The 14,911-nt window shown below is 52.7% G+C and overlaps 1 protein-coding gene across 1 annotated transcript in view; it reads right to left on the reverse strand.

Moving 5' to 3' along the window:
- Window positions 1-2,573: 2,573 nt before the first annotated feature.
- The window catches only part of LOC140394137 (visual system homeobox 2), a 36,791-nt gene continuing 24,453 nt past the window's right edge, over window positions 2,574-14,911 (reverse strand). Inside the window, exons 2-3 of the mRNA XM_072481021.1 lie at window positions 12,800-12,957; window positions 2,574-5,095 (exon numbers count right to left, since the gene is read on the reverse strand). Coding sequence (XP_072337122.1) covers window positions 4,685-5,095; window positions 12,800-12,957 — 569 coding nt within the window. The 3' untranslated portion in view covers window positions 2,574-4,684. The remainder of the gene's footprint in view (window positions 5,096-12,799; window positions 12,958-14,911) is intronic.

Consider the following 14,911-nt stretch of genomic DNA (forward strand, 5'->3'; position numbering starts at 1 on the left):
ACTTACCTTGTGAAGTCAACAAGAAAAAAGCCTGGCAGAGTTGGTTTACCTCTTAAGTTGGCATAGATCTTGGTCTCTTTTACATGTAGAAATCTTTCTGTTCCAAGGCATTGCAATGACTTCCTGACTTCCCTCCAGCTCTATAATCCCAGCTCTCTGGCCTCTTGTTCATCTCCTTCCTTCGGCCCACCACTGTGGGCTGTGTCTTCGGCTACTGAGGCTCAAGCTCAGAAATTCCCTTCCAAAACCTCCCCACCTTTCTCCCACATTTTCCCCTTGAAGACCGACCATAAAACCTCCTTCATTAACCATGTTTCTGGTCATGTGTTCTGCTATCTCTTTATGGAGCTCAATGCCAAATTTTCTTTGATACACTGGGACTGCAGCGCTGAGGACCCGGGTTCGATCCCGGCCCTGGGCCACTGTACATGTGGAGTTTTCACATTCTCCCCGTGTCTGCGTGCGTTTCACCCCCACAACCCAAAAATGTGCAGGTTAGGTGGATTGGCCAGGCTCAATTGCCCCTTCATTGAAAAAAATAATTGGGTACTCTAAATTAAAAAAAAAAAAACTTGGGCGAAATTCTCCCCAAACGGCGCGATGTCCGCCGACTGGCACCCAAAATGGCGCCAATCAGACGTGCATCGCACCGCCCCAAAGGTGCGGAATGCTCCGCATCTTTGGGGGCCGAGCCCCAACATTGAGGGGCTAGGCCGGCACCGGAGGGATTTCCGCCCTGCCAGCTGGCGGAAACGGCGTTTGTTGCCCCGCCAGCTTGCCCGGAAATGACATCTCCGGGCGGCGCATGCGTGGGAGTGTCAGCAGCCGCTGACAGTTTCCCGCACATGCGCAGTGGGGAGAGTCTCTTCCGCCTCCGCCATGGTGGAGGCCGTTGCGGAGGCGGAAGGGAAAGAGTGCCTCCATGGCACAGGCCCGCCCGCAGATCGGTGGGCCCCAATCGCGGGCCAGGCCACCGTGGGGGCACCCCCCCGGGGTCAGGTCGCCCCGCGCCGCCCCCAGGACCCCGGAGCCCGCCCACGCCGCCTTGTCCCACCGGTAAATAGCTACTCTAATTTACGCCGGCAGAACAAGCAATTTATTGGCGGGACATCGGCCCATCCGGGCCGGAGAATCGAGCGGGGGGGCCCGCCAACCGGCGCGGCCCGATTCCCGCCCCCGCCCAATCTCCGGTACCGGAGACTTCGGCAACCGGCGGGGGCGGGATTCACGGCAGCCAACGGCCATTCTCCGACCCGCTGGGGGGTCGGAGAATGACGCCCCTTACAATACTCCTGTGAAGCAACATTATCTAAATACAAGTTGTTGTTGCTTAGTATTGCTATCTAGAGAATTAAACAAATGTTTTGTCCAGAAGCTTGTGTGTGTGTGTGTCAGTGTGTGTGTCAGTATGCATTTTGTTTTATAAATTTAGAGTAACCAATTATTTTTTTCCAATTAAGGGGCAATTTAGCGTAGCCAATCCACCTAACCTGCACATCTTTGGGTTGTGGGGGTGAAACCCACGCAGACATGGGGAGAATGTGCAAACTCCACACGGACAGTGACCCGGAGCCGGAATCAAACCCGGGTCCTCAGCGCCATAGGCAGCAGTGCTAACCACTGCACCACCATGCCGCCCTTGCATGTCAGTGTGCATGTGTGTGTTGTGTCTGTGTGTGTTCTGTCAGCGTATTTGTGTGTGTGTTTGTGTCAATGTGTGTGTGTGAGTGTACGTGTCAGCGTGTACTGCAAACCAAGCACTAGATTTTCTTTCTATAGAAATATAATTGAATGTAGGGAAGTCATTCTGAACCTGTATTGAAGCTTCTTTAGACAGATTTACAGACACCATTTTATAAAAAGGCACTGGAGAGGAGGCTGAGAAGATTTTCCAGGACGATACCAAAAATGCATGAGTACATGACTGACAGGATTGGGAAAAATATGCTGAGTGGTGACCTAACAGATCTTTAAGATTATGAAAGGTTTTGATTGAGTGGAGCAGAGAGACTGTTCCCTCTGTGGGGGTATAACTGGAGACATCAATAGTCAGCAAGAAATCCAACAGGGAAATCAGAAGGAACTTCTTCACCCAGAGAGTGGTGAGAATATAGATGAGAAAGGATGGGAGGAGGTTCAAGTGGAACATAAATACTGGCATGGTCTGGGTGGGCTGTATGGTCTGTTTTTGTGCTGTATGTCCTGTGTCATTTAATGTTATAAAAACATGCAACGTTTGTCACTGAGTATTGACACCATCTTTCATGCATTTGACATTGTCTTGTGCCACAGCAGCACAAAAACAAATTAGGGTTAGGGTTAGGGTTAAAATTAATATGGCCAGCACGATGGCACTGTGGTTAGCACTACTGACTCGCAGCGCCAAGGACCCAGGTTCGTTTCCAGCCCCGGGTCACTGTCCATGTGGAGTTTGCACATTCTCCCCGTGTCTGCATGGGTCTCAACCCCACGACCCTAAGATGTGCAGGCTAGGTGGATTGGCCACGCTCAATTACCCCTTAATTGGAAAAAAAAAGAATCGGGTACTCTAAATTAAAAGAAAAACAAAAAAATTAAATGGAAAATACATTACAATTTATTATATATTGTACAGAATAACATGGCTTACAATTCATTGTGAGAAGTGACACCTCTCCCTTAATCTCTGCCAACCCTTTCTCAGGTGCACTTCTAGGGGGCATCTGTGCCTCCTACTCCTCACTCAAGTGGGCATTCTTTGTATGCGAACCCCAGCCCATTAGCTGGCCATTCGTCCATGGGAGGCATCGCAGTCTAAACCCACCCTCACCAATCATTCACATGCATATGGAGGGGTAGGGGGCGGTAACTGAGGGCAGTGGTTAAGGGGCAGCCTGCTGCTTGTCTAGTTGAGGTAAATTAGTCTAAAGGGAAAAAAAGGACTTGCATTCATAGAGCACCATTAACACCCTCAGGATGTCCTAACGTGCTTCACAGCCAATGACTAATTTGTGTGGGACTGTAGTCACTGTTGTAAAGCAGGAAAATGCAGCAGCTAATTGGCGTACAGCAAGATCCCACATGTGACAATGCTGAGGTAATCGGTTTTAATGGCATTGGTTGAGGGGTAGGTGTTGGCCCCAGGATACCAGGGAGAACTCCATGCCTCTTCTTCAAAATAGCACCGTGATCTTATACATCCATATGAGGGAACAAACCAGGCCTTGGCTTAACAGCCCATTTGAAAGATGGCACCTCTGACAATGCAGCACTCCTTCAGTACTACACTGGGAGTGCCAGCCAGTATCTCCGGGGTGAGACTTGAACGCAGGACGTCCTGACTCAGGGGCAAGAGGGTGTCCGAGCTACAGTCGACACTGAGCTCACAACAGCAATTAGTCCTCTCTGCTGGATGGCTGAGAGTTACCAAGTATATTGACTAACTAAGCTAACATGTGAGAACATGTGAGGACTTTAGTAAGTCACTAAACTTTATTCCTTGTGGACTATTTTGCAGTGTCTTTATCCTGGAGATATTCAATATTCAATTCACTTACATTGTACAAGCCCAGTCATCCGCACTGAGATTGAAACATGAAGCATTGAGGTTTTCTAACCCGGAGTGGCTGTAGTGTGCAGTACTTTGAAGCAAATCATACACTTGGCCACAGGTCATCAGCTTAACCCAGGGCTGTAAATTGTACTACAGCTCTTTAACAGTTTTGCTGTCAGCATCCTTATTTACCAAAGCCTCTGAGTTCTGAAGAATCATGAACCCCTATTGATTATCTCTATATTAGACTGTGGCCCATGGATCGAATATTCCTCCTTTCAGCAAAATTACGGATCTTTCCATGGAACATTTAAATCTTTTTTTAACATAAATTTAGTGTATCCAATTCATTTTTTCCAATTAAGGGGCAATTTAGCGTGGCCAATCCACCTAGCCTGCACATCTTTAGGTAGTGGGGCGAAACCCACGCAAGCACGTGGAAAATGTGCAAACTCCACACGGACAGTGACCCAGAGCCGGGATCGAACCGTGAGGCTGCAGGACTAACCCACTGCGCCACCGTACTGCCCTCATATTTAAATCTTAAGCGGTTCCATTGTCGGTTCCCTCTCTGTTACCCAGTTTCTCTGTGTCTTACAGTTTCTGTATTATAATCGGTCTGTACGTGACAGTCTGCGTTAGTCTGTCTATGTGTGTCAGTGTGTATATTAGTCTCTGTATTGTAATCTGTCTGTACGTGACAGTTTGTGTCAGCCTGTCTATATGTGACTGTGTATGTTACAGTCTCTGTATTGTAATCTGTCTGTACGTGACCATCTGCGTTAGTCTGTCTATATGTGACCGTAAGTATATTACAATCTCTGTATTGTAATCTGTCTGTACGTGACAGTCTGCATTAGTCTGTCTATGCGTGACAGATATTACATCTGTATTTTGTACAGTTGCTCTATGTGTTACAGTCTCTCTCACTCACAGTCTTTGTGTTTTAAACAATTACCATGTGTTACAATCTCTCTGTGTTGTACTCTCTCCGTATTGAACATTCCCTGTGTGTTTCTGTGTCAATCAGTTACACACTCTCTCTCTCCCTGTTACAAGTTCTCTCTGTGGGTTGTGAATCATTCAATTTGTAACCTTTATCTGCATGATGAAGGAGCTCAGTAGTGTGTTCACTCTGTAATACAGACTATATTATATGGCCTCGTCATTGGCTCCCGGGTGCTGTGGAGAAGAGCATTGAGAGTTAGGGAGTGGTTTAGCAGCCCCATTGTGTATCACAGCCTCATGTTCCCTGGCCTTTGCTCGCAATGTGGCAATGCTGCAGCTACGAATCTCCTCCGGGCTCGGACTGGGGCTGGAATTGTCTTTGATTCCGTGGACCACTGTCCGGAAAGGGGCAGCGAGCACGATCTCCCCTTGGTCAGTTTGCGATCCTGCCCAGGGGTAGCTGCCTTTCTCTGTCTTCTGGTTGTTGGATTTGTGCTCCGAACGGTCACATTTCTCTTCCTCGGGAGAGCTGCTGGGCTCTCTGCTCTTCTCCATGGGTCTGCCCTGGATTTTCAACTGTCTCCGCATCTTGGCTCTGCGATTCTGGAACCAAACCTGTGGAATAAATCCCTCAGTCAATTGCCTTATCGTTAAGCTGGGCAGAGAGGTAAAGCACACTTTTTTATTTTGTACTTCAGTGCAGTACCTGCAGAGGGAGTGCTGCTCAGTCACAGGAGACCACAGCCCTGTCTGTCCCCACAGGTGATTTTAAAAGATCAGGGGCGTCATTCTCTGACCCCCCCGCCGGGTCGGAGAATCACCAGGGGCTGGCGTGAATCCCGCCCCCGCCAGTTGCCGAAGTCTCCAGCACCGGATATTCGGCGGGGGCGGGAATCGGGCCGCGCCGGTTGGCGGGCCCCCGCCCGCTGGATTCTCCGGCCCGGATGGGCCGAAGTCCTGCCGATAAATTGCCTGTCCCGCCGGCGTGGATTAAACCACCTTTTGAACGGCGCGACAAGGCGGCGTGGGTGGGCTCCGGGGTCCTGGGGGGGGCGCGGGGCGATCTGGCCCCGGGGGGGTGCACCCACAGTGGCCTGGCCCGCGATCGGGGCCCACCGATCCATGGGCGGGCCTGTGCCATGGGGGCACTCTTTCCCTTCCGCCTCCGCCACAGTCTCCACCATGGCGGAGGCGGAAGAGACTCCCTCCACTGTGCATGCGTGGGAAACTGTCAGCGGCCGCTGACGCTCCCGCGCATGCGCCGCCCGGAAATGTCATTTCCGCGCCAGCTGGCGGGGCAACAAAGGCCATTTCCGCCAGCTGGCGGGGCGGAAATTCCTCCGGCGCCGGCCTAGCCCCTCAATGTTGGGGCTCGGCCCCCAAAGCTGCGGAGCATTCCGCACCTTTGGGGCGGCGCGATGCCCGTCTGATTGGCGCCGTTTTGGGCGCCAGTCGGCAGACTTCGCGCCGTTTCGGGAGAATTTCGCCCCTCATGCTATTTCAAAGATGATCAAGGGTGTTGTCAAAATATTTATTCCCAACATTACTAAAACAGTTAATCTGATCATCATCCCATTGCCCCACGTGGGATCTTGCTGAGCAGAAATTGGCAATCACAATGCCAAAAATATATCATTGGTTTCAAAATCGAGGTCGCAGAGTGCAAGCTTGAATGGGGGAGGGGCAGTGTGTGAGGTTGGACGAGGGAGGAATTCGGGATGAGGAGGATACTAGGCTGAATGCGGGATGGGTCTGAGAGGGTGGGGCAAGGTGAATAGGGAGGGAATCTTTGAGGGGAGCTTGGGTGGGGGGCAGGTGAATGGGGGAGGGGTGCGTGGGGGGCAGGGTGGGGTGAATGGGGGAATGGTCAGAGGGGGCAGGGGGGGTGGGATTGAATGGGGGATGGTTCTGTGAGGGGGAAGGTGCAGCAGGATGAATGGGGGAGGGGTCAGTAAGGAGGAGGATAGGATGAATGGGAGGAATCTGTGAGGGGGAGTGTGGGTTGGGAGGTCTGTGTGATGGGGGGTTGGAGCCAGGTATATGGGGTGGGGTGTGAGAAAGGTAGGGTGGGGCATGGTGATTGGGGAGGGATCTGTGAGGGGAGGGTGTGGGTGATTGGAGGAGGGGTGTGTGAAGGGGTCTGTGAGGGGAGGGTGGGGGTGAATAGGGGAGGGGTGTATGAGGGGGATAGTGGAGTGTGTATAAATGGGGGATGGGAGAGGAGGGTATAGCCAGATTGAAGAGGATCTCGGGAGAGGAAGGGTACCAAGCTGAACTGCAGCTTGGTACCCTTCCTCTCCCTCTCAAATCACAACCTCATTTTAATGATAGCGCGAATCATAAAAGTCCCAACTTAAGGAGGCAGGCAAAATGTTTTCAGAAATTGTCATAACATTGAATAAAAATGTAATTTAAAGACTTAGAATTCAACAGGTAGAGATTATAAACTTAAAGGTGTGATATTAATAAACGACAGAACCTCTGAAACGTTTAACAGTAAACAGACAAATCTAACACTTCAATCTCTTCACAACTTCTTTCTCGCAGTTCAGCCTCACATACTTCCTAATGTCCATTAAATACTCGCCTCAACTGAACTCTCCTTTCCCCTAACTCTCCCTCTCCCTCACTCTCCCTTCTCCTCGCCCACAGTCTCCCTTCTCCTCGTCCACACTCTCCCTCTGCTCGCCCACAGTCTCCCTCCCCCTCACCCACATTCTCCCTCCCCCTCATAGAATTCATAGAATTTACAGTGCAGAAGGAGGCCATTCGGCCCATCGAGTCTGCACCGGCTTTTTGGAATGAGCACCCCACTTAAGCCCACACCTCCAACCTATCCACGTAACCCCGTAACCCAGTAAACCCCACCCAACCTAAGGGTAATTTAGCATGGCCAATCCATCTAACCCTACACATCTTTGGTCTGTGGGAGGAAACCGGAGCACCCGGAGGAAACCCACGCAGACACGGGGAGAACGTGCAGTCTCTGCACAGACAGTGACCCAAGCCGGGAATCGAACCTGGGACCCTGAAGCTGTGAAGTAACTGTGCTAACCACTCTGCTACCGTGCTGCCCTCACCCACACTCTCCCTCCCTCTCGCCCGCACCTCCCTCCCCCTCGCCTGCAGCCTCCCCCACACTCATCCCCCATAACTCTCCCTACCGCTCACCCACATTCTCCATCCCATTGCACTCTCCCTCCCAACTCTCCCTCCCCTCGCCCACACTCTCTCACTTTATGACATATTTATTCTCTGTTGGAATTCCAGCCTCCTGGCACCTCAACCTTGAACGTCTCAATCCTGCACTCCCTTTGTCTCTGTTCTGCATTCTGTAGCGCACAAAGACTCCGTGAGACGAATAGAGTGAAGTCGATGAGGCTTTATTAAGCGTGTCTGTTCCCCCGCAGCTCGATAGTAAACTGGCCTGCGGGGGAAGACTCCGGCTTCTTATACTCCGCCTTCAGGGCGGAGCTAGAGGTCAATGGCCAACCAGGACCCGGGATCTGTCAGCCAATGACATTAGTGCTTCCAGTCCCACATGACCCCCAATACATACTACCACATTCACCCCTTGTCAAAAATTAACCCGGCGGGGTGATGCTTCGTATGGTGGTAAGGGTTTACAGGGCTGGTCCTGGGAGGAAAAAAAACATTCACATGGCAATACAGTATTGTACAATTTTGTCCTGTTGCAACTATTTACAGAGGGTATAGGAAGAAAAGCAAAATGTTCTTGGTAAAAGTCCATATTTAGTTTTAGATCGACGCCACGAGTCGGTCGGGTGGTCTGGTCGTCCGTGTCGATCGCCTCGGCCCCGGTGGTGGTGGTGCTTGTACCGGTGTTGTCGCCTCCAGGAGCCTATAGTTTCAGCTTGGGCTTTATTCTTGGTCGGTGCTGAGGGGAGGGGAGCCAATCCTCCTGGGAAGGGGGCGGTCGCGGGGTGCGGCGGTGGCAGGAAGGGGGGGGGTTGGGTTGATGGTGTCGGGGGGTGTGCGTGTTGCCGGCGGGCGCCAGATCCTGCAGGGAGACCGTGTCCTGTCGGCCGTCGGGGTACTCCACGTAGGCGTACTGGGGGTTCGCGTGGAGGAGGTGAACTCTTTCGACCAATGGGTCCGCCTTATGTGCCCGCACATGCTTTTGGAGCAGGATGGGTCCTGGGGCCACCAGCCAGGTCGGCAGCGACGTTCCAGAGGAGGACCTCCTAGGGAAAACAAGGAGACGCTCATGGGGCGTTTGATTAGTGCTCGTACATAATAACGACCGGATGGAGTGGAGAGCGTCCGGGAGGACCTCCTGCCACCGTGAAACTGGGAGGTCCCTGGACCGTAGGGCCAGTAGGACGGCCTTCCAGACCGTGCCGTTCTCCCTCTCTACTTGCCCGTTCCCCCGGGGGTTGTAGCTGGTCGTCCTGCTTGAGGCTATGCCCTTGCTGAGCAGGAACTGGCGCAGCTCGTCACTCATGAAAGAGGACCCCCTGTCGCTGTGGACGTATGCAGGGTAACCGAACAGTGTGAAGATGCTGTTCAGGGCTTTAATGACTGTGGCCGCGGTCATGTCAGAACAGGGAATGGCAAAAGGGAAGCAGGAGTATTCGTCCACCACATTAAGAAAATATGCGTTGCGGTCGGTGGAGGTGAGGGGCCCTTTGAAATCGAGACTGAGGCGTTCAAAGGGGCGGGAAGCCTTAATCAGGTGCGCTCCATCCGGCCTGAAAAAATGCGGCTTGCATTCTGCGCAGATGTGGCAGTCCCTTGTGACTGTACGGACCTCCTCTAAAGAGTATGGGAGATTGCGGGACTTGATGAAGTGGTAAAACCGAGTGACCCCCGGGTGGCAGAGGTCCTCGTGGAGGGTTTGGAGGCGGTTAATTTGTGCGTTGGCACATGTGCTGCGGGATAGGGCATTGGACGGCTCGTTCAGCTTTCCGGGACGATACAAAATCTCATAGTTGAAGGTGGAGAGCTCGATCCTCCACCTTAAGATCTTGTCGTTTTTGATTTTGCCCCGCTGTGCATTATCGAACATGAAGGCTACCGAGCGTTGGTCAGTGAGGAGAGTGAATCTCCTGCCGGCCAGGTAATGCCTCCACTGTCGCACAGCTTCCACTATGGCTTGGGCTTCCTTTTCTACTGAAGAGTGGCGGATTTCTGAGGCATGGAGCGTCCGGGAGAAAAAAGCCACGTGTCTGCCCGCTTGGTTAAGGGTGGCCGCTAGAGCTACGTCGGAGGCGTCGCTCTCGACCTGGAAGGGGAGGGACTCGTCGATGGCGCGCATCGTGGCCTTTGCGATATCCGCTTTGATGCGGCTGAAGGCCTGGCAAGCCTCTGTCGACAGAGGGAAGGTCGTGGTCTGTATTAGGGGGCGGGCCTTGTCTGCGTACTGGGGGACCCACTGGGCGTAGTATGAAAAGAACCCCAGGCAGCGTTTCAGGGCTTTTGGGCAGTGCGGGAGGGGAAATTCCATGAGTTTGGGCATGCGTTCGGGGTCGGGGCCTATTATCCCATTGCGCACTACGTAGCCCAGAATGGCTAGCCGATCGGTGCTAAAAACGCACTTGTCCTCGTTGTACGTGAGGTTCAAGGCTTTGGCGGTCTGGAGGAATTTTTGGAGGTTGGCGTCGTGGTCCTGCTGATCGTGGCCGCAGATGGTTACATTGCCGAGATACGGGAACGTGGCCCGCAACCCATGCTGATCAACCATTCGGTCCATCTCCCGTTGGAAGACCGAGACCCCGTTTGTGACGCCAAAAGGGACCCGTAGGAAATGGTATAATCGCCCGTCTGCCTCGAAGGCTGTGTACTTGCGGTCACTTGGGCGGATGGGGAGCTGATGGTAGGCGGACTTGAGGTCCACGGTGGAGAAGACTTTATATTGGGCAATCCGGTTGACCATGTCGGATATGCGGGGGAGAGGGTACGCGTCTAGTTGTGTGTACCTGTTGATGGTCTGGCTATAGTCAATGACCATCCTTTGTTTCTCCCCTGTCTTCACTACTACCACCTGAGCTCTCCAGGGACTATTGCTGGCTTGGATTATGCCCTCCTTTAGTAGCCGCTGGACTTCGGACCGAATGAAGGTCTGGTCCTGGGCGCTGTACCGTCTGCTCCTAGTGGCGACGGGTTTGCAATCCGGGGTGAGGTTCGCAAACAAGGACGGGGGTTGCACCTTGAGGATTGCGAGGCCGCAGATAGTGAGTGGGGGTATTGGGCCGCCGAATTTGAACGTAAGGCTCTGTAGATTGCATTGGAAATCTAATCCCAGTAAGGTGGGGGCACAGAGTTGGGGAAGGACGTTTAGTTTGTAGTTTTTGAACTCCCTCCCCTGCACCGTTAGGGTAACTATGCAGAATCCCTGGATCTGTACGGAGTGGGATCCTGCAGCTAGGGAAATCTTTTGTGCGCTGGGATAGGTGGTCAAGGAACAGCGTCTTACTGTGTCGGGGTGTATAAAGCTCCCCGTGCTCCCGGAGTCGACTAGGCATGGCGTCTCGTGGCCGTTTATTAGCACCGTTGTCGTCGTCGTCTGGAGTGTCCGGGGCCGAGCTTGATCGAGCGTAATTGAAGCGAGACGTGGTTGTAGTAGTGGAGTGGGGTCCGTTGTTGCCGTCCAAGATGGCGTCGGGGATGGACAAAATGGCCGCCCCCATACATCGCACGTGGCTGGGGGGGTCACAAGATGGCGGCGGGGGTGGACAAAATGGCCGCCCCCACGCGTCGTACAGGTCTGGGGCGGTCCAAGATGGCGGCGCCCCTCCTCCCCTCGTGGTGGCCGGGACCCAAAATGGCGGCGTCTGTGGGTCACACATGGTGCGCTGGGGGGGCTGGGGAGCGCTAGGACCGCGAGCGCTAGGTCTGCGAGCGCTAGGACCGCGCGGAGCTCCCTCACCGGGGACAGCGGTGGTCGGGGCCCAAGTAGGTGGCGCCAGCGGGTCAGGCGTGGGGCGCGGGGTGGGGGTTAGGGGGGCGTTAGGGACGCGCAAAACTCCCTCCTCTCCGTGGAGAGTGTTGGCCGGGACCCAAAGCGGTAGCGCCGGTGGCGGGTCATACATGGGCTGCGGGGAGGGGGGTTGGGGAGCGTAAGCGGCGTGCAGGGCTCCCTGTTCTCCCGGGACCGTGGTGGTCGGGACCCAGAGCGGCTGCGCCTGCGGGTCGTACATGGCGTGCTGGGGGGGTTGGGGTGCGTAAACGGCTTGCAGGGCTCCCTGTTCTCCCGGGACAGCGGCGACCTCGCGGGACCGGCACACAACCGCATAATGACCCTTTTTCCCGCAGCTTTTGCAGATAGCTGCGCGGGCCGGGCAGCGCTGTCGGGGGTGTTTCGCCTGGCCGCAGAAATAACAGCGGGCGCCCCCGGTGCGACTCGGCGTTTGGACCGCGCAAGCCTGTGGGGTGTCCGGGCGGGGGGGGGGTTTGCCGCGACGGGTACGTACGGGGCCCAATGGGCTGCCGCGCGGTCGGGGCCGTAGGCGCGGGTATTACGCGTGGCCACGTCTAGGGAGGCTGCTAGGGCCCGTGCCTCTGAGAGTCCTAGCGACTCTTTTTCTAGAAGTCTTTGGCGGATTTGGGAGGATTGCATACCTGCCACAAAAGCATTGCGCATTAACATGTCCGTGTGTTCGTTTGCGTTCACCGACGGGCAGCTGCAGACTCGTCCCAAAATCAGCAGCGCGGTGTAGAATTCGTCCATCGATTCTCCGGGAGCTTGCCGTCTCGTCGCGAGCTGCTAGCGAGCGTAGATTTGGTTAACTGGGCGGACATAGAGACTTTTCAGTGCTGCGAACGCCGTCTGGAAATCCTCCGCATCTTCGATGAGGGAGAAAATCTCCGTGCTCACCCTCGAGTGCAGGACCTGCAGTTTTTGGTCTTCTGTGACCTGGCCGGTGGTCGTTCTGAGGTAGGCCTCGAAGCAAGTCTGCCAGTGCTTGAAGGCTGCTGCCGCGTTCACTGCGTGGGGGCTGATCCTCCGGCATTCCGGAATGATCCTGAGCTCCATAGTCCTTTTTAGGCACGCTTAATAAATTGTAGCGCACAAAGACTCCGTGAGACGAATAGAGTGAAGTCGATGAGGCTTTATTCAGCGTGTCTGCTCCCCCGCAGCTCGATAGTAAACTGGCCTGCGGGGGAAGACTCCGGCTTCTTATACTCCGCCTTCAGGGCGGAGCTAGAGGTCAACGGCCAACCAGGACCCGGGATCTGTCAGCCAATGACATTGGGGCTTCCAGTCCCACATGACCCCCAATACATACTACCACACATTCACACACTCACTCATGCACCTTCTCTAAAACTAGGTTTGAATGTTTTTACCCAATGTACCTGTACTCTGGCCTCAATGAGGTCCAGTCTGAGTGCCAGTGCCTCTCTCATGAAGATGTCTGGATACTGAGTCGTCTCGAATGCTTTCTCCAGCTCCTCTAGCTGCCAGCTGCTGTAGTTTGCTCGTGCCCGTCGCTGCTTCACTGGTTTCGACTCATCTACATGGCACAAATCACAAAAGGGAAAATGTTTCTGCCCAAATCCTCCAGCTGAACCAAAGCACTTTTACAACGGATTAACCATCTTTGAAGTATGTCATTGTCAACCATAGCAGAACCTTTGAATACAACAAGGTGCCTTAACAAATAAAGTTAATTTGTTTCCTGTGCTGTTGGTAGCAGGGTGGAGATTTTTTCCCCAGACACCAATATTTCTTCAGATAGTATCAGTGGGATCTTTATATCCCCAGGAGCTGGCACACAGGTTAACATTTCCTGCTAAATGCACCATTTTTGACAATGCCACACTCCTTCATTGTTGCACCACAGTGTCAGCCTAGTTTTGGTATAAAATGCAGCTGTAAGTGAAATAGCAAGAATTAGAGACTAGTAGCCAGTCATGCAATAGAAAACAAGTTGCCCTGATACAAACAGAAAAATATAAACCAGACAAAAGAGAACAGTGAGAAAGCCAAACAGATATTACTCCTCGAGTGAGAAATTAATTGTACATCCTAGAAAAACAAACCGAAGAAATGTAAAATAGACTTCTGATTAGTGCTTCTCACATGCCTGCTTTTTTCCTTAACTGAGGTTTCTCCCCACCTGTGGTTCACAGGCACTCAACCAGGTTCCACCCATTTCCCACACCCCTGCCCTCACCCCCTTCCCCCAACATCACCCCCCCTCCCCCCGAAGCACGACAGGGTCCCTCTTGTCCTCACTTTCCACCCCACCAGCCTCCCCATTTCCACCAACTCCAGCATGATGCCACCATGAAATACTTTGGTCCCGTGTTGAGTGTGTTTAGCTGGCTGTTTCCAGGCGCTGGCAGTGCTGCAAACAACCCCGCTATTAAACGGGACTCTGCTGCATCTCCCGCTATTAAACGGGACCCTGCTTCATTTCCCGCCCCGTGTGGCACACTCAGTCCCATTTCCTGTACTAACGAGCTCCGCCACTGTGTCCACTCCTTCCACTTCCGAATTGTCTCTCCACACCGGGGCTCTTGTCCTTCAAGAATGCATCTTTTTTTTCATCCCACCCACCCCGTCTATCCACCCCCCTTGCCAGGTACTCATCCCCAAGCATCCATCTCTGCCGTGTGGCTACCTGGACTCCATCAGCTGAATTGGATCCTGTACCACAAGGACTTTTGCTTCTAACTTTATTGGGACTTCAATTGTTAGCCAAGGATGGCATTAGCTGGCGACTAAACTACGCTTATGTATACAGGAGCATATGGAATGTGTCTGCATGTTTAGGATACTGGTCAGCCGAGTTGTGCCCAGTATTGGGTATTTTTAAGAATGTTTTCAGTCTGTGACATATTTACCTGGGAGACAGTACTGACAGACATCCAGTGACATTTTGTCGAACCATGTTTTTAGTTCAGCAATTAGGACTCCTGTTTCTGAAGTGGAAGTTTTAAGTTTAATTTTCTATCCAAGGTCATGTTAGGTTTTGAACCAGTGAACATGACGTTGTTAAAACTGTGTCAATCACTGTCTGTGTGGAGTCTGCATGTTCTCCCCGTGTCTGCGTGGGTTTCCTCCAGTTTTCTCCCACAAGTCCCGAAAGACATACTGTTAGGTAATTTGGACATTCTGAATTCTCCCTCTGTGTACCCGAACAGGTGCCGGAGTGTGGCGACTGAGGGATTTTCACAGCAACTTCATTGCAGTGTTAATGTAAGCCTATTTGTGACAATAAAGATTATTATTATGATTAATGTTGAGTCTGCTAACCTTTCCAGTGCTTGCATGCAAATGCTAACAATGGGTGCGAGGATATAAAATAATCAAATAGTCCTGAATTAGCAAGATGTCAGGATGGAACTGTCCTTTAAGGTGAGACAGCAGCCCAATTTACAATTTTTACATTTAATAATACTGAGGTGACATTTTATTTAAGGAGTGTGACATTTTTAAAAGTAACTATAGGGAATCTATTG

The sequence above is a fragment of the Scyliorhinus torazame genome, chromosome 17 (genome assembly GCF_047496885.1).
Source record: "Scyliorhinus torazame isolate Kashiwa2021f chromosome 17, sScyTor2.1, whole genome shotgun sequence".
Classification (NCBI taxonomy): domain Eukaryota; kingdom Metazoa; phylum Chordata; class Chondrichthyes; order Carcharhiniformes; family Scyliorhinidae; genus Scyliorhinus; species Scyliorhinus torazame.